This window comes from Aulonocara sp. 'chitande type north' Nkhata Bay, linkage group LG23, assembly GCF_057382095.1.
Source record: "Aulonocara sp. 'chitande type north' Nkhata Bay isolate Kocher_YH1m ecotype deep benthic linkage group LG23, A_spYH_male_GT1.1, whole genome shotgun sequence".
Classification (NCBI taxonomy): domain Eukaryota; kingdom Metazoa; phylum Chordata; class Actinopteri; order Cichliformes; family Cichlidae; genus Aulonocara; species Aulonocara sp. 'chitande type north' Nkhata Bay.
Genome location: NC_141365.1, coordinates 44,905,634 through 44,930,904, shown reverse-complemented (window position 1 = coordinate 44,930,904; position 25,271 = coordinate 44,905,634). Strand labels below are relative to the sequence as shown.

At 40.4% G+C, this 25,271-nt stretch overlaps 2 protein-coding genes across 4 annotated transcripts in view; one reads left to right on the top strand and one right to left on the bottom strand.

Moving 5' to 3' along the window:
• The window catches only part of LOC147302735 (protein NLRC3-like), a 330,634-nt gene that overhangs the window by 24,677 nt on the left and 280,686 nt on the right, over positions 1–25,271 (bottom strand). The window contains exon 10 of one of the 2 annotated variants that reach the window (XM_086284379.1): positions 22,533–22,658. The exons of the other annotated variant lie outside the window; for it this stretch is intronic. Within the exon in view, the coding sequence (XP_086140505.1) occupies positions 22,533–22,658 (126 nt within the window). The remainder of the gene's footprint in view (positions 1–22,532; positions 22,659–25,271) is intronic. 2 annotated transcript variants of the gene reach the window in all.
• On the top strand, positions 11,675–14,420 carry LOC147302747 (uncharacterized). 2 transcript variants are annotated; one of them, XM_086284524.1, is made up of 5 exons: positions 11,675–11,750; positions 11,946–12,257; positions 13,544–13,660; positions 13,914–13,972; positions 14,268–14,420. In XM_086284524.1, the coding sequence occupies exons 1-5, from the start codon at positions 11,675–11,677 to the stop codon at positions 14,418–14,420; spliced, it is 717 nt and encodes a 238-aa protein (XP_086140650.1). The 2 variants fall into 2 exon arrangements, with proteins under 2 accessions (XP_086140650.1, XP_086140651.1); XM_086284525.1 differs by having other exon boundaries at positions 13,544–13,661; positions 13,927–13,972.

Sequence of the window (25,271 nt, the reverse complement as noted above, 5' to 3'; positions counted from 1 at the left end):
TTCTACTGCTTTTTCTGTTAATGATGAAGAGGAACATTTGATGCCCAAACGCATGAGGCTGATGAGTTGGGATGTCTCTAAGTCTCCAGCTGCTGAGAAGGAGTATGTTTGCTTTACGTGTCCTGAAGACAAGAGGTCTGAGTTACCTCTCAGCTCCCTCCAAGGCCATCCACCATCACAGGTCAATAATAATGACACTGACCAGTGTACCATTCTGCTGCCTCCTGAAATCCCAGTACCTCCAAGTCCTGCCCCTGTTGGAGTTCTAGAAACTGTTGATTTTCCTTTTGTTGATAATTAAATACATGTTTGTGGTAATAAATACATTTTTGAGCAAATACATGTTGAGATGATTCGGTTGCTTATGATGGTTATAATTATCCAAACAGTATTATTCCTAATAAGATCTTTACTTTTTATACTTATTTTCTCCATGAACTATTTTGATGTCTATTTTGAAGATCCACTCATATCATGACAGTATGCTTATTCTCAGTAGAGTGTATAGCCACATGTGAACAAATAATAAATTAAAGTCACTCATTAACAACTTACCACATACGCCGGAGCTGAATTCAAGATGTAAGCAGACGTTTCACAGATATCTTGGTTGTCTTTCCATTTCCTACACTAACAGTATCCTGAGAATTGGCTTATAGAGCTGATATAAAGGTGAAATTTGATGACTTAATCGAAGCATCATCAGCTTAAATGCAAATGAATCCACTGTACTTGAGGTAACCTAACACTGACCATGAACGCCACAATCACTGTGCGCCAGTCCAACACAGTGCTTTACTGTGAACTCACCACAGTACTGCAAACTAAAGTGTTTATCTTCCAGTCCAATCCAATCCATCTTTATTGAGAAAGCACTTTAAAAAACCCAGGACAAAACCAAAGTGCTGTACAGTAAATGAGTTAAGAACAATAGAATAAAACATAACAGTAAAAAAATAAAACACACAATACATAAAAAATGTAAACAGCCCTATATTTCAAAACAAGATAAAACAGCAAAAATAAACTAAAAAACTCAAACTAAAAACCAACATCTTACAAGGTGTCAAAGGTCAGGGTGAAGAGATGAGTTTTCAGGAGTGATTTAAGAACAGGCAGAGAAGAAGCCTGTCTAATCTCTAAAGGCAGATCGTGTCACAGTTTCAGAGATGCTGCAGCAAAAGCACGATGTCCTCTAAGTTTACGCTCAGTCCTGGGAACATTCAGGAACAGCTGATCAGCTGACCTGAGACAGCGGGTGGGTTTATAAGACTGTGGCAGCTCAGAGAGTTAAGATGCAGCTAGGTCATGGAGAGCTTTAAGAGACATTAATACCAATAAGCTGCTAACATGATGTTGTATTTTATTTACATGTCTGTTTTAGCACTTTAACATTTGCATCTGTCTAACTGGCTAACCATGCAAGACTATTGCAAGCATTGCTCTGTAATAGTGCGACATTTTGGACCCCAGGAGGTCCTTCTGTATCTGCACGATGTTTGACCTGCAGTCTTTATAGCCACCTATGTATATTCTTTTAAACCTTTTTATTGTTTTTAAATGATAGTTACGGACCAAATGTTAAACTATATAGTTGAATATATAGTTAAAGTGTTTCTCTAGATACAGAGAAAGGTTTTACATCAAAAGGTCATCTGTCTGCATATAAAACAGAAGCTTTCATGCAGATGCACTTCCTGTTTAGAGACTTTGAGGTTTAGGTAGTGACGGGGGTGATTTACTGAGCGTGTAAGTTTTCCTCCTGTCAACACACTCTACAATGCCGCCCACATGCCACTCCTGTCCAGTCTTGAAAGCAAAACATGTATGTATAGTATAAAATGGTGAAATGCTGATTTCCATGTTTCAATTGAATCACTTGATTGTAATCAATTGATTGCAGAGACTTTTGTCAAGACCCTATAGAATCAGAAGTCCCGTGAACATGCACTAATAAAAGCTGCAGTTGTAATAGGGGATAAAGTAGTGTGCACAATGTGTGTTTGGATAAGATGTCAGTAATGCATTCACATTAAAATCACAGGGTTTCTTTCTTTTTCTTATTTTTCTTACATATCATGTAAAAAAACACTCCTGCAGCATTTTTTCTCTGCCACAGATTTAGGAGAGGAAGAGTCCAGCATTTCAACACCTGTGCAAATGTTAGTTTATTTGATAGGTGCATCAGTAGTAATTATTTAAATTAGAGTTTGCAGCAGTGTTGTTGTATTTACAGCAAAGTGCCTGCAAAGTGTAAAAACTAATTAACTGATGATACTAGACCCTTAAAAGAGATAAACACCACTAGTCAAGTCATAATGGCTACTTACAAATACATAAGCACTCAACACAACCCACACAGTGATCTAATGCACAAAAACAAAGGAGACTTAAACTGGCTGAATCAATTACTGTAAAGAAAACATGGAGGAAGGCTTCCTGTGGTGTCTGGCTGCAGTATGGGTCATAAACCTGCCTCCTGCATTACAGCAGACAGGTCAGGGGTCAAATGAAAAGCAAAATGTTTACCTCAGATAAGGGATGCACCGATACCACTTTTTTGGAAACGAGTAGGAGTACGAGTACTTGCATTTCAGTACTCGCCGATACCGAGTACTTAATAAAAACATGATTTAAATTTACAGGTAACAGCTTTAGTCCTATAATTTAACAACAAACAAACAAGGGACTGGTTTGGAATTAAGAACATTTATTTAAAATGAAAAGCATGTTGTATGCAACATATTACAGAATAAATAATTATAAAAAAATTTAAACAGTGACAGTGCAACTCAAGTATTTTTCAGTTTATTTTAAACTCTGCTGCTTTGGACAACACAAGGGGCATTAATAAACATCTTTGCCATTTAGTGCACAATATGTGAATAAACTAACAACATCCACTGACATAGAACTGTGGCAGTCAGTGCAACTGAGGTAGGTATTAACATCAAGTCTAAGATGACTCACTAAATGGAGAGAAACAGTGAGTGGCAGGGTTTTTTAAGAAAAGTAGCTTTTCTGCATCATCAGCAGTCAGACTGTTTCTGTTTTCATCTATAATGTGTGACACTGAGCTAAAAAGCCTTTCACTGTCCACACTGCTACATGGGGCTGAGAGCTATTTACAGGCTATTTTAGCCAAAGTGGGGAACCTGATTTTGTTGACACCCCAGTACTTCAGAGGACTGTCTTCATGAGGGCTTGGGGCCTCTCCGAGGTATGTGTCGAGCTCAATGGCAGCACCTGCTGCCAGCGGCAGCCTGGGCCTTGAGGAACAGTTTAGCAGGAGGTTCTGCAGCTTCTGCCCGACTCCCCTCTGCCTCACCTCTAGAAGCTCCTGCTTCAGGTGCAGCTTGGCCTCTGGAGCAGTGTTGTTGGAGAAGAAGCGATCTTTATACCTGCACAAAATTCATAAATGTATTAATATGTGGAAAAATAGGACTGATGTCATGTAATACGTGCTGTTCCAGCGTGTCTGTATGTCCTGCTGCAGTCTCTTTATTGGCTGGTTGAGCTGTCCCTGAATGTCCTCGAGGCGGGAGTAGGCTAAGGCGTTTAAAATGTTTAAAATGCCCAACTATTTTCCGTCCCACTGCTTTAGCATCAGCTATGCTCCTCTGTGCTAATAAGCGTGGGTAAATAAGCGTGGGCAAACTCTTTGTACTCGTTGTCGTGTTGGGATTTTAGGTGCTTGATTAAATTACTTGTGTTAAATGCGCTACCTTTAGAGCCTCCTCTGGACAATTTCGATGAGCACAATTTGCAGTCCGCCTTTGTTTTCGTGTCTTCGTTCACTTTGAAATAGTTCCACACGGCTGACTTGTCTCGCCTCGCTTTCTCCCAGCTCTGAGACGCAGCCGGGGCCTGTGGGGCGGGCACTCGGCGCCTGTGATTAACCCCTTACATGCCGCTCAAACATAGACAGGTCTCAGACCGTGGTATCGGTCCTCGATATCGGGGAACTTTTAACGAGTACTTTAGAAAATGTGGTATCGAGGCCGATACCAGATACCGGTATCGGTGCATCCCTACCTCAGATTAAATATTTCCCAAAGTAAATTGGACTGAACTGGCCAGTTAAATACACGAGAGGATACGATTAGAAAATAAATATCTAAAAACAAAGAATGAAAACCAACTATTAATTTAATACTTAAGTCTGTGAAGGTTCTCAGTCATCCAGGTCATCGTAGTCTAAGGAGCTTGGAAAGAAAAGCGTCTGGACTTCTTGAGTTGCTTGAAGACGTTTCACCTCTCATTCGAGAAGCTTCTTCAGTTCTAAGGGTCAATGGTGGGGAGTCCCAGACTTAAAACCAGTGGGAGTTTCCTTTAAAATGATGACGTCATCTTGCTGGTGATGGAGGCTCGAATAGGTTGCGCGTGAGACTCCATTATCAGCAATATCTGGTATGAATGTGTGTGGATGTATGCATGTGACTGGACTGTGACGGACTGACGACTAAAAGTTTTAACTGACTTGATACTGAGACAAAAACGGTACCGACTTTAGGATTATTGAATGTCCACAGACAATTCACCCAGCCTGTAAAAGAAGGGTGGATGTTTTGTTTTTGCAAGAACAGAAGGATGACAGAGACTAAAGAGCTGTAGCTTCACAGGAGTGTGAACTGCAGACTGAACCCTTTGGTTGCTAATTTTGAGTTACTGATGTTTGCATTAAGAAAATTGTGTTTTAGTAGCTGTGTTTCGATTAATGTATCATATTATATTGTTGGGAATGTTAAATGCTAAAGTGAAGAAAAGGTTTGATTCCACTCATGACTGAACATGTTATTATTAACCATAGTGGGTCACTGTAAAGAGTCAATTAATTTTTATAGAGGTAAAAAAAAAAAAACCTCCACCGAGGTCTATGAATAACAGGGGAATGATAGACAGCCACACTCAAAATGGAGATATGTAATGATAAACACTGGTCCCCGTCTTTTGGGCGCTTTCTTGAAGTAGTCAACAATTTAAAAGTAAGATAAAATAACAGGGGCATGTGCTGAGGGGTGGTGCTGCACAAGAACAAGAGTAAAATAAAGAGAATATTGTTTTCAGTTTTGAGAAGTGCAAATTAAAATGTACCATTACACTAAGAGGATCAATATGAAGCTTGATATTTGTTAATTTTGAATGAAGTACATGATTGGTGACTGTTCTGTCCTGAGCTTTTGTTTTTACAGCACCCGCTTGATCACACCAACAGTTTCTCGCCACCGAAGAGGGGTACTTGCAAAAAATAGAGAATGGGGAGGAATATCATCAAAACTGGAAAAGGTAATCCCCAAAGGGGGTGATAACGCCATAACTTTCACTTATGGTCAAATTCTCAAAATTTGACCCCGAACTTGAAAAATTCTTCAAACATTTAGAGACAGAGTGGAGGTTTAGATCAACACATGTCACAAACCACATAAGGCTGGAGCATTTGAATCAAAAAGGTGAATTGATACGCAGCAAAATGTTGATCATATTGATTATGTTTATTCCAGGGTGCAGAGAAGATTATTATTATTAAAGACAACAAATGAAATAACGAAAACTAGAAGTGGAAAAATTTGCGTTAACGGTAATAAAATCAAAACAAAAAGGAAAACTAACTAAAACTGTACTGAATGTTCACAAAACTAACTAAAATTAACTAGATTTATAGCAAAATGTGTTTAGTTGCATTGATGTGTGCGTGCCCTGCAATAGTAAAGTCAAGGCAGTACGTTAGTCGAGTCGTCTGTGTTGCTGCTCCGTCCACGCGCAGAATCATGTCAGGAAAAGTCGGGAGAAAGCGCCAGAGTCCAATTTAGGATTACTTTGAATATGACTGTTTTTTAGATATAGCAAGAGTCTTGTAGTGGAGAGAGACACAATGTCCTCCTGAGACCCAGGGAAAGAAAAAAGGGAAAAGTATTTTCATTTTTTTCTTTTTCTTTTTCTTTTTAAGATAAATCAAGTGCTGGGACGGTAAAATAAACACATTACAAAAACAAAATTGTTTTTAACTAATTTTATTTAAATTTTACAACATGTGCACTACAGTGCACAAGGGGAGTTCATTGATCACGAATGTGAAACTAACAACATTCAAGAGCTATTTAAGAAGATTACATGTTCCACTGAAATTTTTGTAAGCAGGATATTAAAACTTATTTATATAACAATATCATAAAAATGTAGATCAGGGATCAACTTAGAAGTCACTGACACTTCACTAGCTGTAAGCCATTGGTTCAGGAATAAGTGATTGCACTGGGCTTTCTATTTCACAAAAGTCAATTCATTTATGATATCTGAGGAAGTACTGTGATTTTGATTTTTATTTGGAGACACAAAGGAACATTTGGCACTTCCCACATCTCACATATGTTTTACTGTTGCACCCAACCATTCTACAACTGAAATGCCTTGGACTGTTAACCATTTCAGGCAAGTGGAGTGAACCATATTTTGTCATGTTCTCCGTGAAACTAAATGAGCCTAATTCTTAAAGACCCCTCAAATCATTTACTAGATGTTTATTCTTTGAAAATTAATAAAAATCTGAGTTTAACAAAACATTTTAAATGTAAATATCAAGCTTACATTTCTTTCTTCCATAAAATGTGCTTGTGGGCACGTCAGCCATTTTGAAAAGGTGGGAAAAACAATTGGCAAGGCCACACCCCCACACATGTGATATAATTTTAAAGGTACTGTTGTCCTCGCTAAGAAACATCAGGACTTAGAGGAGTGGCAAGTAGAGTATGAGAGCTACAAGCAAAAACTAAATGTGTACTACAGTGCGCAAAAAATGAATTACTGGGCCATCAGGGGGTTATGAGGGACATTTATGACACGAAAAATCCCACAAACCTTAAAGTGCACTTGAAAAGCTCACACAAGAAGGTTAACCTAGCTTACCTTGAAGAGCTCCCCCACTCAACCCGCATCCCCCGAAAACAGCTAACCCCAGATAAGGCAGCGTGATGTATCCCGAGATAACAGGACTGGGACATCTAAATAAATGTGTGAAACAATCGCCTTCAAAAAGGTTATCAATTCACTTCAACCAAAATTAGGACCACTCGGTGCGGCAAGAGTTAATAGTTATTAGTCTCAACACCCAAGGATAACCAGAAGAGCATGATTGATATGATGGAACTGAGATTTTGTTACACTTAATTTTTGCAAAACACAACTAAAACTAAACTGAAACTAAGGATTTTCAGGAAAATAAAAACTAGACTAAACTAGCAAAGAATTGGTAAAAACTGATTCCAACTACTCTCTCTACACACACGACTGCACTCCTCGCCACCACAGCAACATCTTTGTGAAATTTGCAGATGACACCACAGTGGTGGGGCTCATTTCCAAGGGAGACGAGTCTACGTACAGAGACGAGGTGGAGCAGCTGACGTCATGGTGTAAGGCCAATAACCTCCTCCTCAACACTTCAAAAACCAAAGAACTCATAATAGACTTCAGAAGGAAAAAGGCAGAGATCCAACCACTATTCATAAATGGGGACTGTGTAGAAAGGGTGGCAAGCTTCCGCTTCCTGGGAGTCAATATAGAGGAGAACCTTTCCTGGAGTGTGAACACCTCCGAGCTGCTGAAAAAGGCCCAACAGAGACTGTACTTCCTGAGAATTCTCAGGAGGAATAACATCACACAGAGACTGCTGGTGTCCTTCTACAGAGTCACCATTGAGAGTGTTCTAACTTACTGCATATGCATCTGGTACACTAGCTGCACAGGGGCTCAGAGGAAAGCACTCCAAGGGATCATTAACAACGCCCAAAAGATCACTGGCTGCCCTCTCCCCACACTGGAAGTTCTACACAACGCCCACTGTTTTAAAAAGGCCCAAAACATCATAAAAGACACCTCACATCCTGGCCACTCCCTGTTCGAACTGTTGCCCTCAGGCAGACGGTACAGGGCAATCAGAGCAAGGACTAATAGACTCAAACACAGCTGTTATCCAACTGCAATAACACATCTGAATACTACAAAAAAATGTCCATCACGCCACTCTTGTGTTAATCTATGCACGGTCTGAAGCATGTGTGTGGGAATGTATGTGAATGTTTTACTGTTATATCTTATTAGTCTTTTAAGTATTCTATTTTATTTATTGAATTTTATTGTTTTATTTATATTTTGATATTGCTAGGGATGATGCAATGATCGGGGACCATTCTTAATTTCGTTGTTCTCATGACAATGACAATAAAGTTTCTGATTCTGATTCTGATTCTGATAAAAAAAAAATTGAAAATCTGGAGGCAAAACTAGAAAAAACATAGAAACTAATGAAAATTGCAAAATAGTTAAAACCCTGGGGCGGAGATTGGCAGATCTGACCAGGAAATGTTATAAGATGGATTGTCAGAACAGTCAGCGTTAAAGCCACTTTCAGTCCATACTAGGATGGCATTGGACATCTTCGGGGCGGAAGAGAGTTGGTGTGACCAAGGTGTGGTTTGGCTTGTTTTATGTATATTTGAGATCATATGGCTCTGGATGGACCAGTTACCAGGGCATGGAAGGAGGACAGACTCATTGACTGAGGAGAAGGAATTTCCTGGGATTGGAGATCCTCTGGGTGAGTGGTTGATTAAAAGCATGCATAAAATAGAAGTTATCTGTTGTTATTGATTGGTAATAGATTGATAATTGGCCACATTTACAGCTGTATTGACTTGTTGTGGACGTAGTCGACTTCAGGTTTAAGCACTCTAATTGACAGGTTGAAAATAGTGACATTAAAGGAAGAATATGCAGCGCCACCCTGTCAGACGCCAGTGACGGTGGAGCTCACTGATGAATCAGGTGAGCTGGATTCATGGCTGATTCAAAACTAAGATCCCCCTGCTGTGGTCAGGAAGGGGAGAACAGGGGGAAATAACATTTAAAAGAGGCATTTATAAACGTTTATGGGTCAAGCGAAACGGGATAAAAGGGGGTGTTTTACTGTTATTTTAATATCAGCATTATTATTGTATGAGAATCATGCAACAAGTATTGCATCGATGATCATATATTGAAGCTTTTGACCTTATACTAACATCTGTGTTCCTGTGATGGTTATAACCTCTGATGAATCTTCTATTTACAGGTGTTAGGATAATGATATAATTTTTCATTGCAGGTGTAACCATGATCATTTTTATACATATTGCAACTTGTTGCTCATTGTAGAGTTGTGCTCAAGTTAATAAGGGTTAAAAGCTACAGTCAGCGCGAATGTCTGACCGATCTATTGAGGGAAAAGGCTTCGAGCACAGAAGGCCGCACGCGCTTACAAAACACTGATATCATGTTATTCTTTGTGATCTTTTCTTCAATTATGTCTTTAAGTTTAGTTTAAGTAGTGGCAGTTAATTAAACGACATTTATTAAAATATTAAATACCTGAGTCAGAACATTACACGCAGATCACCTTAACGATCTGGGAAACCTTGTAGCTGCCTAACCTTTTCTTTTAATGTTCTAGCTCCGTTGATTTGACACATGGGGATGTGTCAAAAAAAAAAAGGGGGGGGAAGTTGAGCTTTAACATCAAACAAGGATTATTTGAACATTTTATAACTTCATTTGTGTCTTTAATAATTTAGGAATGGTAAAGCTTAAGCTAATAGCAGCCCGAGAAGTTTCCGGTCTTTTGTAGAGAATCAGTAAGAAGCATAAATCATTATTTCCATGTGTAAGCATCAATCATTGAAATGAACTGAATAGCGTTTAGAAGATTTGTTAATTTCTTTGTCTTTTGTTAAAAAGAGTGGTTTCAATAATGTTCAGACACACCTTGCAAATGTGCTTATAACGAGTTGGCACTTGGTCTTTTGAAGGTCATAAGCTTCGTTCGGCGTGATGGTCCGGACTGATATATTGCAGGTATTGACTTTGAGTGCAGAGGGCTAAATGCAAACACGCTTACACACACATAGGATATGATTAGAATAAGTCCCTGGAACATTCTGAATGTTTTTAAACCAATTCTGAATCACTAGAAGGTCAGTAGATAACAACATTAGATTATTAGGGTTAGGAAGAGAGGTGTTTTGGTTTTCTGTCTCTTACAGAGAAAGGAACAGACACCAGACGAGGTCACAGATATACGAGGATCCTCCGCAGCAGAGACAGACACAGTGACTGCCAAGACACCAACTGGGTCCAAGGGTCATGGCGTTTGGGCTCCAGCTAGTCACCACAAAAGGATGGATCCCATAAACACAGCAATAACCATGAAGGGGTTGGCGGAAATCCGGGAACACCAGACCAACGAAGTTCGAGAGGCTCTTGGGCAAAAAGGGGGACACCTTCCTGTTCCTTTTTCTGGAGGATACACAGATCGTTGTTTGAAATCGGGGCAGAATAATCCCCTGATCTGTGCCACGACTGAAGGGTTGTCTAACCCCTGAGGTTGAAGAATGAAGAGCAGAGGATCACCCAACTGGACGACACTGGTAGCTGCAGCAATAACATAAAAGGCTAAAAGCTCCTTGGACAGAGGTTCTAGTCTGAGTACGTCTGGAGGGTATAAGGTAGCACCAAATAAAGCTGTGGGAGACCTGGGGAGTGTCATCTGTACCTGCTATTGTTGGAATAATAGTTTGTCTTGCATCTAAACTGCGCAAACACAGAGGTCATCCCACATATGGTTCGCCCCTCAGGGGGACAAAGGACCTCAGGAGTGAGAAGAGATGAACCCAGCCACACTGGATTATGGGGTGTTGGTGAGCTCATTATTCTAATGAGCTCATCAGGGGGAATTATTAGATTATAATATTATTTTATGCCATGTTAGACCCCTAATTAAAGATGGTGAATTATTATGTAGTTTTAGTTTGCATTATTCTCCTGAATTAGAAGAAGCTGATAACTATTGCATTAGTTAAACTGATTTGCATGACATTAAACTGCTGACTTGTTGTGAATGAATGATATTGTTTTATGATGCATTATACTGCTGAGTTATAAGAAATACTGTTCGCAGAAAGTTATTGTCTTATTTGTCTGATTAGAAGAGAACAGAATATACTGGAGTTTTCTGCCCCATCTCAGCAGGAGCAGATAGACGGGGAGCCAAGGTCGTAGCTTAGGCGCTGTGTGAGAGAAAGCATGTGAATGTTTAGGCTTTTTATGATAAGGTGGAGGCACCAGAGGCTATAAGAGTTTGAGCAATGCTCCACCATTTTGAGATCTGAGGCTGTCTGCATCAGTGCCCATCTCCCACGCGTGTGTTCATTAAAATCATCGTTTGACTCAACCCGACCGGACCAGTGTTGTTATTGTGGTTTTTTCTCTTGTCTCCATCCCCAATATTTTGAACCATAACACACGCTATTTTAGTTTAAAATGCTTATAATGTTATGATAAATGGTAGTTTTGTTGTTACTTTTACAATATTATCCATCCTTCAGTTTCAGCGAACATGACAGTTAGCAGTGTAATAATTCCTCTGTGATAAAGAAAAATTAGCTTGTTTTCTTTTTGTGTGGGAGCTCGCACAGTGTTTCAACTTTACAGCCTTTTAATATGAAAGTCCTGTCAGTACACTTCCTTTTTACATCATTTCACACTTGCCCCGTGAAGGGCAACAGTCTGACGTCTGCTTAGCCAGGAAAGCTTCAGCTTGTTTCTTTCCGCACATCTTCCTCTTCACTGTCGGTGGCTCACAGACATGTTAACAAGCATGGACGTATCAAAACTTTGCTTGATTTTGCTGTTACCACTAGCTGTGTCCCATGATGCTGAAGGTAATACAAGGAAACTATTTTCATTATGCATTATTAATATTTTTAAATTTATAACCTCCTTGCTTTTAGTTTAAACTAAACACATTATTATGGGATTAAAAAGATGGTTTAACATTCACAAAATATAGAAACTAAAGTCCTCTCTGACACAGGCTGAAACTTGTATTTACCGTATTTTGCTGTCCCTGTTTACAGAGACTGTTGTGAAGACAGTCAGGAGAGAACACGATGTCACTCGGATTTGCAACAAGGAAAGTCAGACTACTATTGTTTTGATTATCTGTAAGATCAAAAGACAGAGGGACACAGGAGGAGAGTGTCATCTGCTGTATCGACACGGAGAGAACGTTACTCAGGAATGTGACCCCAGGTTCTCAATAACAAAAGAAAATCAGACTGCCTTTCTGGAGCTGACCAGTTTAACACCAGCTGATAGTGGGAACTTCACCTGTGAGTGTACAAACACTGAAGGGACATATATTGTCCATATCAGTGTCACTGTGGAAGGTAAATGCATTTTGGTTTCTTTATCTGACACAGTTATTCAGCACTGTGTCAGCATTGTATTGACCTGCTTATGTGTTTTTTATTCTTGTAATTTGTTCATTTCTTTTCTTCTTATTTTCACTTACAGCAGTTTAAATACTCTCACTGACTCATTTATCAGGTACATCTTTGAACCGAGTTGGACCACCTTCAGCCATCAAACATGTCTTCATTTTTTGTGGCACAACAAGGCGCTAAAAACATTCCTCAAAGATTCTCAAGACATATTGAAATTACATCATCACACAGTTGCTGCAGATTCGTCAGCTGCTCTTACTTGAAGCAAACTTTCTGTTCCACCACATCCCAAAGGTGCTCTGCTGGATTGAGATCTGGTGACTGCGCAGGCCGTACATGATTTGAGCGCCGTGACATGGTGTGGTATCCTGCTGGAAGCAGCCATCAGACGATGGGTATTTTTTGGGCATAAAGACATGAATGTGGTCAGCAACAACCTTCAGGCAGGCTGTGGTGTTTAAATGATGCTCAGTGGTTACTACAGGGTCCAAAGTTTGCAAAGAAAATCCTTCACAGAGCATTACACCACCAGCAGTCTGAACTGTTAGAAATCAACTCATCGGGCAAGGCATCGTTTTTTTAGTCTTCTGTTGTCCAGACTTGCAAACTGTAGCCTCAGCTTGCTGTTGTTAGAGGACAGCAGTGATATCCAGTGTGGTCCGCTCTGCCTCAAGGTTTGATGTGTAAACAGCATTTTTACCCAGAGAATCACAGCTCACTGGATATTTTCTATTTTTCAGACCATTGTCTGTGAACAGAGATGATTGTGTGGGAAAATCCCAGCAGATCAGCAGTTTGTGAAGCACTGGGACCAGTAACATGTGCCATGTTGCTCTGTTTGAGCATTGATTTGCTGACATTTTATTATTTTATTAACCTTTATTTAACCAGGAAGATGAAGCTGACATGTGATTGACAAATGAAATGAACACTGAAATATTTGTGTTACACCCTGAACAAGTATACCTCATAAAGTGGCCAGTGAATGTATATAAGCAGTTGGACCAATTTCAGTTCATAGTAATATTCAGAAAAGATGCAAAAGAAGAAGAAGAAGACAAAAGAAAAGAGCACAGTGACAATATTTAAAGCTCTGTGGTTATAAAACTGGGGTTTCATTACTTCACTCAGAGTTTCAGTAGACGTAAACTGTGTTTGATTTGTGTTTTGATTTCCAGGAAATGAAAGTAAATGATTTTACTGACAAATGCATCTTTTCAATGATTTAGACACAAACGAGGCCCACACTTCAGCAGACAAATCTTTTTCCGTTTATCTGCCCGGTGTTGTGATCATCTTTATAACTGGAGTTATCGTGGGATTTATCTACTGGAGGAAAAGTAATGGGTGAGACTATTTTTGCTGTAGTAATTCAAAGATGATATAGATGTAGAGAAAGTAAAAGGAAACATCACATTTCAATAAATGAGAATTCGGTGTATGTTAAACATCATGTCTAGAATGAACACTTTTTATCCTTCCAAAAATAATTATCATTATTAAGAGAGAAGATAATATAAATGTAGATGTTCTTACTTGATTTTTCTCTGTTTGAATGTGAATAGTGTTACACTAATGCTGACATCCTTTCTTATCAACGTGGCTGCTTAAGGTCAGGAACATCTGGAGTGTCTGTACCTGAAAATCCCAACGGTTTGGTGAGCAATTTATTGCTACGATCTACAGCAGCTAGTTAAAAGTTTGCCAGTAAACATAAAACATGTACATTTATGTTTTAGGATGTTAACTACTTACATAGATAATTACAGATTAGTGTTATAATACTATTAGTGCCAACTTCAGTGTCCTTTATTTTGTGAAGAAGCTCTTACAGAAATGAGCAGAAACATTAAATAATCCAGGCAACAGATGGAGAGATTTAAAGATCAATAGAGTGTGTGGGTAGACCGGGTTGAACTTGATTAATACCTAAAATATTTCACTTTTCTAAAGGATGACGATGAGCCAGATCAGCCCTATACAAACCTTCAGCAGCCATCGAGTGATTCCTACCAGACTATCATCTCAGTGAACCATCAACACGACAACAAGACACGCTCAGCAAGAAGCGCAGGAACTGTGGGAGTGGATAATAAAGCTCTATGAAACATTTTAAAGTATATAAAACTTTAGGTGACATACTAATATAATAATATTCATATATTATAATAAACGTCCATCTTTTCACACTGGATAGTTGTTTCCCAGTAATGGAGACCATTCAGTCATAATACTCCAACTCAGGCTCTCAGATTTAATACAATACAAACACAATAAACTGTGGCAAACATGACTCTTTGTATCAGACTAGTTTTGTTTTTGAACAAACATCTCATCATAATTTGAACACAATGTCCATCCAGATAAACAGAGAGATCAGTCTGGCTTAAACAATGTTGGTGGTTTACCTTCTACTGTCCTTCCACTTTTATGCACTTCTATTTTAGACATAGTAAAAGTTTCAGTGTAGACACAAGAGGTGAAATAAGGAGGGTGCAAGTCTTCCTGCTTTCACTATAGTCTACCTCACACTGTCAGCCACAGTTACTTCCTCACCAGCATGACTGCACGGAAACTCTGCTTTCTCCTGCTTCTGCTTGTGGTTTTTAGCAGTGAAGGTAAATATATATAATTAAAAAAGAAAAGCTGTAAAGCCAGGTGTTTAAGAAGAAAGCTTTAGTTAGGTTAGTGAAATAATATATGTGATTGATTTTCCCACAACAACAAATATATAGAAACTATAATCCCGATTTTGTTTCATTTTAACTGGAACAATTTATAGAGACTCTTGTGAAGACAATTGGAAAGAAACCCGATTCCACTCAAATATGCAGCAAAACAACTCTGAATATTACTGTGATGATACTGTGTGAGATCAGCACAGAGAGGAGCCGAGGAGAACAGCGTCGTCTGCTCTATCGTTACGACCGAGGCTTTATTCATGGCTGTGACTCCAGGTTCACACTGATCAAAGAAAATGAGACTGTGTTTCTCCACCTGCTCAACTTAACATCTGAAGACAGTGGGAACTACACCTGTGAGTGTGGATTTCGTGGTGGATTGTATGTTCTCCATCTCAGTGTGACTGTGAGAGGTAAAAACATTTTCTATTTATACCCACACCGCAGATTCAAGGTGGATGTTTGGAACTGCGTTAACACTTTCTTTTCTGTCATACATGGTTTGAGGTCGTCATTCCCGCCTGCAGCGGATTAATGAAAGGTTTCAGTCAGGAGATGAACATCTGGAATGTTTTTAAGCTCTTCTTCTGGCTAATTTGTTTAAAATTTCATTATAAAACTGCTCCAATCACAACTTTGGTGTTATTTCATCAGTGAAATGTTTGAATGATGCAATTGTAACTCTAATGTAATGAAAAGATAAACATGTTTTCCACTTTAATATAACAGGTTAATGCAAATTTCGTGACTTTTCATGTTTTCAAAATGAAGTTTTTTTGTGTGTGTGTGGCAACATTCAACAGACGATGGAGATTCTTCTGGCATGAAGTTCATGGCTACAGTTCCCATCATTTCTGCTGCTGCTTCACTCATCAGTGTGGCTGTGATAACCTGTGGTTACAGCCTGAGGAGAAATCCTCGCAGGTGAAAACTTTTACTGACGCACTTAAACTCATGAAATGACCCTTTGAAATCACTTGAGCACATTACTGCATACAGCAGCCACTGTGGTGTTCAAAGTATCTCATAGGTTCTTTTCAAACACCACACATTAGTTGTAGACATAGCTAGTCTTGTTTTTGAGGTATTTTTCACCCCATGACCTCTGATGTTTTTATCCTAACAGAGAAAACAGATCAGGTCTAACTAACTTAACAGGATCTGAAACTCGCCAGATGTTTGTGAGTTTTCCATAGTTCTGTTTTACACTTAATTGTGCCGAGGCTGCAGTGCATTATGTCTGTGTTTTAAGCTGCACTTTAATTAAATGTAAATGACAGTGTAAATTGTTGTTTAGGACAAAGAGGACCGCTACATGAGCCTTCATCGGCAAAACATCGATGTCTACCAAACTATCTCCTCCGGTCGCCTTCATCATGATGCTGAGGCCGCTGCATGTCACAGTCATGTACAATAATAATCAGAGATGGAGTTTTTACCCTGACTACGTGATCTATAAAACTATGATGCTAGACATGCTATCTATAAAAGACACTGACATTTTAACTTGCCAGCATCATGTGTACTGTTATTTTGTTTTGCACTGAAAAAAGAGAAAAATATTAACGTCCAGTAAAACTTGTAATGATGTTGTGAATGAATTGCCTGAATTCATGGCTTTTAACACCATTTAATTTCTGTTTTTTATCTGGTTTGAACGTTGAAAATCCTGCCACTTGGCTCTGTGGCCTCTGCCACCATTATGGTTTTTGCTATACTGGTCCACTTGATAGTCATATTTGATGATGATTTTACTTTATTTTGAGTCATTAGAATCAGAACGGGGGTCAGGAAAGAAGAAAAAAGATAAGCTGGGGAGAAAGTTAACAGAAGAAGAGGGAAAAATAGAGAAGAAGAGAAATAGATGGAGAGGAAGAGAGAAAAAATACTGAAAATCTATTTCATCATCTGCTGAAAAACACAAGGAAAAACCAACACAGTGGGGAACCCACAGCAACAACCAATAATATGCAGTAAGTAGGCTAGTAAGTAGTAGTAAATAATAGATATTAAATGTTACTGAGCAGTAAATGGGCCCAGAGGGCCGAGACCTGAGGGCACCCCACCCGCAGCACAGGCCCAACAGAGCCAGGGGGCCGGGCCCCACCGAGCAGCCGCCCAGAGTGAGCCACTAAACACAGAGAACCACTAATGCACTGTGGGTGGGGGCACCAGCTACTGGCAGGAAGTGTGGTGGGGGGAAATAATACGTGACTATTTTTATGTGGAGTGGAATTAAACTGCCATAGAATATGCTTGTGGTGGATTTGACTCAACACAAGCGTATTGTCAAAGTGTTCTTTGGCATGCATCGAGACAGTTTCTCAGATACTGAAGTGACTTGAGCAGAGCCAGTTAAAGCCTACTGTGCTTGAGTGGGCAGCTCAAGTTTCCACGTGGAAGGTTTAGTGAGACAAAGACAGGAAGTTAAAGCTGCTGACTAATAATCTGCAGGTTCCTGATTTGAGTCTCTGTTAAGAGGATGGTGTCTCTGAGATAATTGCTTTTGTGCATCGATAAATAAACAGGGAAATAAATGAATAGAAAAAAGCATCCGAGCGGATGTGCACCGACGGTGTGCCCACTGGTCTTAAAGTGCCTTTGCGCCCCTTACCATTTATGGAGGTCCCATTTGGGCACATTGGCATGGACCTATAGTGTACATGGATATTGCTTTGTATTAGTTCTGGTATATTATACAACACAATAACATGATGCAGTGCTGCTGTGCACCATTTCTGCAAAGAGTGTGGTGCAAGCAAGGAAGATAAGATAACTCTTGCACAGTCATACCTAGTACAATAATACAACAAATTTGGAAACTGTCCCACCATAACACAATCATTTAGATACAATATTGGACTTTGTTTACATGTAACTGCACAAATGTAATTATTGACAAGAGTGAACAACCACTTATAATGTAATCTACAGCTGTGACCAAACAGCTAGATAGAGAATCAGAAGTGTTGTGTTTTCTACAAAGTTTGCTGTTTCAGTGAGAGTCATATGTCATATCATTTCAAACAGTGGCGATCCAGAAATGTTGTACAAACGAGTAAGACTAACTATAGACTTTAGCCAAAGTTGTTAAGTTAGCTAAAGAGTTGGGATTGTGTGTAAGGCAAAAATAAACCTAAAATGCAATGTTTTGGACGTTCTTTGGCACATTTCCCTGCTGTAGGGGTCTCTGCAAGCATACGGGGCTCTGAGAGGGAACAAGATGACAACGAGGAATTCTACTGGAAACAGTCGATCATGTTCGTCAAAGCTGAATTCAGGGAAAACTAGGCTAAATTAGTGTTTTTAGCTAACAGCTACAGTAAGCATAAAAGTGACTGTTGGGCTATTATTTGTTAACAGGGGCGATTTTAGCCCATTTTTGGGGTGCTTTGGTTCATTTTTGGGGTGCTTTGGTTCATTTTTGGGGTGCTTCAGCACTTACTTACTTTTTTTTGACAATATTTCCTGTTTGTGTGACACACTACTAAAAATATAAAAGGCAGAACTTGGTTGAGAGGTAACATTTTAACAACAAAAGTATCCATAATATTTTTTAATATTTTGTAATAATTTATTTGTAATAATTTATTCTGTTTCAGGAGTGTTTTTATGCATCTGTATTATATTATACAAACACATTAAAAGTGAATCTCTGTCCAAAATATGCACTCAGTTTACTTCTTACTCACTGTGAGCATCATTCATTATTCTCCTCCAGTAATTAAGGTTAGGATATGTATTTTTTTTATTCCAATCCATTCTTCTTTGGCAGCATTTAAATAACCTTGATCAGAATTGATGGTTTTGTTACAGACTTTTCAAAAAAGTGTTTTGCTTTTCTTTCACAAATGTGGGATTAAATTGTTAAAAAGTACAAAACAGTGATGGCATGTTTTGTGACGAGGACCCAGGCACAGAGAGACTTGATGGATTTAATAATCTTTTGATTTAATAAAGAAATTTGCAGACTTGCACAGAGATGGTAAAATTATGATGACTGATAAAGGAGGCGAAGACAACATGAGGACAGGGAGGATGCAGGGACCGACAGAGACGGGGAAGAAGTCTCATTGTGACGAGTAAAGTGTATCTTGGCTGGCTGGGCAGCTCTCTGGGTGCTCAGCCCCCCAAAGCTCTGATCCTAGAATCGCTCCTGAATTGTGTTAATACAGTATGTCAACATGAAAGCATAACTGTACAGGGTGGGCCAGTTATATGGATACACTGTAATAACATAGGAATGGTTGGTGATGTTAAAGTCCTGTTTGTGGCACATTAGTATATGTGAGGGGGCAAACTCCTCAAGTTGGGTGGTGACCATGGTGGCCATTTAGAAGTCGGCCATCTGATACCAAATGATACCAAACAAGACAAAGTAAATAATTTTTAAAGGTAAATGTAGAGGAAACATCAAAAGTTGTCACGGCTGGGGCAGCAGTCGTGTGGTGGAGTGAATGAGGACCAAGATGCAGACGGCGGTGGAGATGCGAGTGGAGATTTATTTACAGTGAAAATAACAAAGGTGAGGGAAGAAGCGAACATCAACCTAAACTGGGAAGAACTAACAGACAAAGCAGAAAACATGAGGGCAGCAGGGAAACACAGAGATGACACGAAGAAGGCAGAGAGACGTGGAGAAACACCGATGGACACGGAGACTTTTCACCTGTTCCTTTTGTTTGAAGTGGCCGAACTTGGCCACAGTAGGACGTGGTCTCCCGGTCGCAGCCCGCATGGGGCCGATGCGATGCACTCTATCAAAGGCGATGTTCTTCACCGTGTCCTCCAGCAGCTTCAGGTGGGTTTTGATGAAGTTTTTGCACTCTGAGCCTTCTTCATCACAAGATCCTGGAAGCACTGATCAATGTAATCTTGGAGAGCCTCTAAACTCTCCCCGTTGTTCTCCAGGGTGTTGGAGATGATTTAGACAAATATTGTTAGTTAGAAGACTATTGATAAGTGTATTTGGTAATACTGAAGCTTAAAGGAATTTGTTCAATTCTAAACTACCGTTTGCTTTAATTTTCCTCCAAAATCTCCGGCGTCTGACGTCAGTTACAACATGAGTCGCTTACCTCTGTCACTCTGAAGTCACATTGAGTTTTCCTCACTGACTGTTTCAGACAGGATTGTGGGAGCAACACAAAAAGCAGCTTCAGCTGGAAACACACAGTTTAGTGTCTTTGCTGCTCGCTTTAAGTCACAATAAACAGGAAACTCATTGTGTCTCATGTCAGAATCACTCATATACAGGAAAGGAAGAGGCGGAGCTTATTTCCTGCAGGGAGCGGTTAGCAGTCTGTGTCTTTCTCATTTCTGACTCCTAAAGAGCTGGAAAAACACAGGCTGTTATTGGCTGGCTGACACTGGGATTAATGTCCTTGAAGCCAGCAGTCTTTAATGTCCAGGTTCAGAACGGGCAGGTGAAAAACAGTCCTTTATGTCCTCTGATGTTCAATAAACTGTCCTGATTACTGAGGGAGCAGAGAAAGTGTCTCCATCACTCACCACAGCTGGATGCTCTGAAATCCTGGAATCCAGCTGTGGAGAGGAGCGCCGGCGGCGTGGACGCAGTTTAGTAATCAGGGAACGGGAGACAGGAGGGAAACACAGCTGGGACCAATTACACACACGAGACAGGAAACAGTAACACAGGACTGTCAAAGTAAAACAGGAAATATAACACAGAGTCCAAAGTAAGGAGACGTGGGACACAGTGAAGACACAGAAACAGAAACCAGAACTATAATCACAAAACAAACTCAGAAACATAAAGAGTGAATCAGCTGATTCAGTGTTTGTGACAAAAACATGGATCCTGGTTAATAACTTTTATTTGTTTGTTTCTGTATTATTTTGTGTATCGTTCTTATGAGCTGTTGTTTTGTCAGTGAAATATTATTTCATTGTTTTAAGCTTTTTGTTGACTTTGAAGTGCTTAAGTTGATATTTTTGAACATTTAATTTGTTCGATTATTGTCGAGTCGATAAAACTGTCAAACGCACAGCTGCTTCCAGCACGGCCGGAGGAGAGGTGGCCGAGCAGACGCACAACACACACAGCTCACAGGTTTGCATTTCTAGATATTGCAGATGTTGCAGAAATTGAGAGTAAAGAACTCAGAGATCCAGCGCTGTCTCCTGCCCCTTATTTATACACCACAACACAACGACAGGCGTAACTCACACAAACGGGTAACATGAGGCTCAGATGCTTTGGACGTGTTCACATATACTGGACACAGAATGATGAAGATGGAGCTGCAGGAAGGAGGAAAAGAGGAAAAACACAGAAAAGATTCACAGATGTGGTGAAAAAGGACACGACAGCTTCTGTTTGTTAGTTTGGTTTTTCTTTATTTGGTAAAGATTCAGAAATAAAGAGAAGATCACATGTTTGAATATTATATTAACGTTCTGTAATTACAACAAGTTGTAAAATCTTTCCAGAGTGAGACAGAGACTGTGCAGAGACTGTAGAAGGACAGAGCAGCAGCAGAGCAGTCCAGATACACTGATGATCCTCTGTCAGATCCAGAGGGACACACAGGGGTGATGCTGGACTCTACATTGTGTCTGACAGTGGAGCTGTTCTCAGAGCAGTTCACTCTGCAGCACTGACAGTCATCTGCACTTCATTCCTCTGTCAGTCACTGCTGGATGAAGCTCTCCTCTCCACCTCCCAGTAACATGGCCCAGTCAGAGCGTCTCTACACACAAGCTGCTGCTGCTTCAACCTCTCTGGATCATCAGGACACAGCTGCTCCTCTCTCAGCACACACACCGTCCTGTTTACCATCATCAGCTCCACCTGCAGAGAGAAGGAGGAAGAGCAGAGGAGATAAACGAGTGTTTCCAGAGACTCTTCATCAGCTGTCAGTCAGTGATGCAGCACATCCAGTATAAAGAGCAGCAGGGACGTCAGTGCTGGGACTGTACTAGGACTCATTGTTGCTTCACTTTTTCTAATCTTTGGATTTTTATTGAAGTTGCTGAAAATGTTTTTCCCTCCTAGTTTGAGTTTGGACTTTCATTCATTAGAAGAACCTTGGTGTGTCCACTCTGAGCTCTGTAGGAACCCCAACAACAAGCCCAACAATCCAGATGGACGGTTCCAGCTGTTAACTGGAGGAATTCCATCCAAACATCTGCTCTCACTAAATTCTTCCTCACCTACAGACTGTGTTCTTCACTGCTTTAAACTTGGAAATCAATGCAGTCATTGGTCTGCGTGCTGCTTTGTTCAGAGAGCTGATTGGCTGTTGACAGTGTTTGATCAGAGCGTGTCAGCCGTTACTATGGTGACCATAAAGGTGAGAAACAGGAAGTGTTTGTGTCCAATCCTGAAGCCTGTCACCGTTCTCCTCTCACAGCTTCACTGAGAAGCTGCAGCTTTACAGGAAACACTGGATCTTTGTTTCATACTGACTGTGTTTAGTACAATACTGCTGACAGCACCACCCACTCACTCCATCACTCTACTGACCACAGAGTCTCCAGTCTGTAGTCTGGACTCTTCTTAAGATCAGACAGCTGCTTCACATCTGGATCCTTCAGGTTGTTGAAGTACAGCTCCAGCTCTCTCAGATGGGAGGGGTTGGACTTCAGTGCTGCTGCCAGATAATCACAGCTGATCTCTGACAAACCACAGTCCATCAATCTGTATAAAGAATGAAAGATGTAAGTTTATTAGACAAAGTGCTTGAAATCATTCAGTGTTTCATCATCTGTTCAGAGCTGAAGAAGGTTCAGAATGTAGAAGTTTAGAAAATGGAAACTCCAAACAGCTGAAGCCAACAGGAAGCAGCTTCAAACAGGAAACTGTGCAGAGTTTCAGACTATATGTCCTGATGCAGCCAGTTGGATTTTGGAGATTTGAATCTCTGTTCTGTGACTAAGTCCTTGAATCATTTCTTCCAGTTGGTCCAACAAGACAGACTAAGTATTGGACATGTGTTGTGGCTCCATCAGGGGAGCTTCTAAATGTGATGTGATGGCCCCTCTGGGTCTGTCAGGTCACAGCACTGAAGAGAGCTCAAACTGGGCACACAGCTGTTCCAGTCTGGACCAAAGACTCTATACTGGGACTGAGGGACTGCTTTGACTGCACCCACTGGGACTTTTGAAAGGCTCATGTTCTCACTTAGATCATCGATTTCTACTGACATTTCTTTCTGGGAAAAATGGGGATTACTTTGGAAACAGGAAGTATTTTCCCCAATAAGCAGCCCTGGATTAGTAAATCACTCCAACATGTTCTCAGGCAGAAGAAGCTGTCTTGTTATGAGGGAGAGAAGAAAAAGATTGAGGCACAGAAACCTGTTGAAAGAGAGATAAAGCAGCTAAAATCAGGTGTAAAAGTAAAGCAGAGGATGAGCTGAATAAAGGACACTCAAGGCTGGCTTGGAAAGGAATGAAGTCAATACACATATATCCCCCCACACACATACACACACACACACACACATACACACACGCGCACACTTAAAGAGTAAAAATTGGGCTGGGCTCGCATGAGCCAAGTGAGGAAACACTATAACAGGGAGCCGTCTGCACCGGGAGCCGGTCACAGACCGCAGCCTCCAGGCTGGGCACACAGCAGGAGGGAGGCAAAGGAGCCCCCCAGCCAGGCTGAGAGGACACCCAGAGACCCAGCAGCCACGGTCAATCACAGCCCCGGTGCAGAGAGCGCCCTCCGAGGAAACACTGGAGATATGACGCAATACGATATACACAGGGTAAAATGATAAAATAAATAAGAACAGGCTACAATATAAATATAAATATAAATGGAGTAAGAAGATTAAAAAATGAATAAGAATAAAATCAAATCCTAAAATTCTAAATCCTAAATTAATAATAGAATAACAGGATAGAATAAATAAGCATAAAATAAATAAACGCCAAGTAAAAGCTAAATTAAAAAGGTGAATGTGATGCTGAATCAGCAGAAGACTTGGACTCATTTGATTCCAGCTTTGATATCATTGATTTCAATGAAGAGCTTTGTGATTGTAGCAAAGGGCTGGTAGCTCTGAGAGTCCCACTGATGAGGTGTTTGTGTGGAAATCTCTTAGTGGGACCAAAGAGAGAAAAAGCCCTGGTCCTGATGCTGTGGGAGGGAAATGATTGAAGTGTGCTGTGAGGAACTGACTGGGAGATTTTCACACATTTTCCAGTCCTCCTTGGAACAACAGGAAGTTCCCAGCATATGGAAACAAAGGTTAAGTGTCCTATGGCACTCAGTGATGATGGTGCTGTGGCCCCACCACCTCCACCTCTTTGTAAAGGAACTAACTGTAATCTGAAGCTTCAAATGGAACTAAGACTTCCTCCACTAGGTGGCAGTGTCTGATGAGAAAGTGTTAGTGGAGCTGGCCTGGAGTCAGAAACAGGAAGATGCAGGATTTGGGCTGAAATGGGCAAAAGTGGTTAGCACTAGTGCCTTAGAGCAAGAAGGTTGTAGGTTGAAGCTTGTTGGTCAGCTGGGCCTTTCTGTGGAGGTTGGATGTTCTCCCACAGTCCAATGAAATGCTGCTTAGGTTCATTGGTGCTTCTACATTGGCTGTAGGTGTGGATGTGAGGGAGTGCTTCTCTGTCGCTCTCTGTTGGCCCTGTGATGGACTGCTCACCTGTGCAGGTGGACCACGCCTCTTGCCCTATGACAGCTAGGGCACAGGCTGCAGCCCTGTGAGCCTAAGCTGAATAAACAGTTAGCAAAAATGATCCATAGATGGCCTGAAATCCCCCAGTTAGCAGTTTGGTAGATAGCTATGACATGCTAATCCCATCCAGCAGCTGTATTCTACCTGTAAGCTGATCCCTGCTGAGCCAAAGCACTTTTTCATATACAAATTACAACCTTTAATAGAAACCTATTGGTCAGCATCTTATTAGCCTGCTGTTAGCTTCATTCCACAGAAAACTGAGAGAAACTAACAGAGTTGATAAAGAATAAAGAGAAATGTGCTGATTTAAAGCCTTTGAAGTGCTTCAGATGATCTCTGTCCACTTCTGTCCACTCATTCATTCATGTAAGCTTTCTAATGCAGCTTTGATCTTCACAGTCTGCTTGATGAAACTCATTCTAACCCTGAATGTCAGAGTGTTCCTCCTTCTCTTTCCCATCATTCATGCTGGCAGTGGAGGAGATTTGGATGTTGGACTGTGTTTTGGATGATGTGTGTATGTTTGTGTTGGACTGCTGTCTGTAAAGCAAACGCACATTTTGCTTTGGATTTCAGTGTCACACAGACTTTAAGGTGCAATGAAG

Excerpts from the sequence above, each read along its gene's own strand:
- LOC147302747 (XM_086284524.1), top strand. The coding sequence starts at position 11,675 with ATGTTAACAAGCATGGACGTATCAAAACTTTGCTTGATTTTGCTGTTA. Across the intron at positions 12,258-13,543 it reads TATCAGTGTCACTGTGGAAG|ACACAAACGAGGCCCACACT; the intron begins GTAAATGCATTT and ends TCAATGATTTAG. Across the intron at positions 13,973-14,267 it reads CTGAAAATCCCAACGGTTTG|GATGACGATGAGCCAGATCA; the intron begins GTGAGCAATTTA and ends ACTTTTCTAAAG.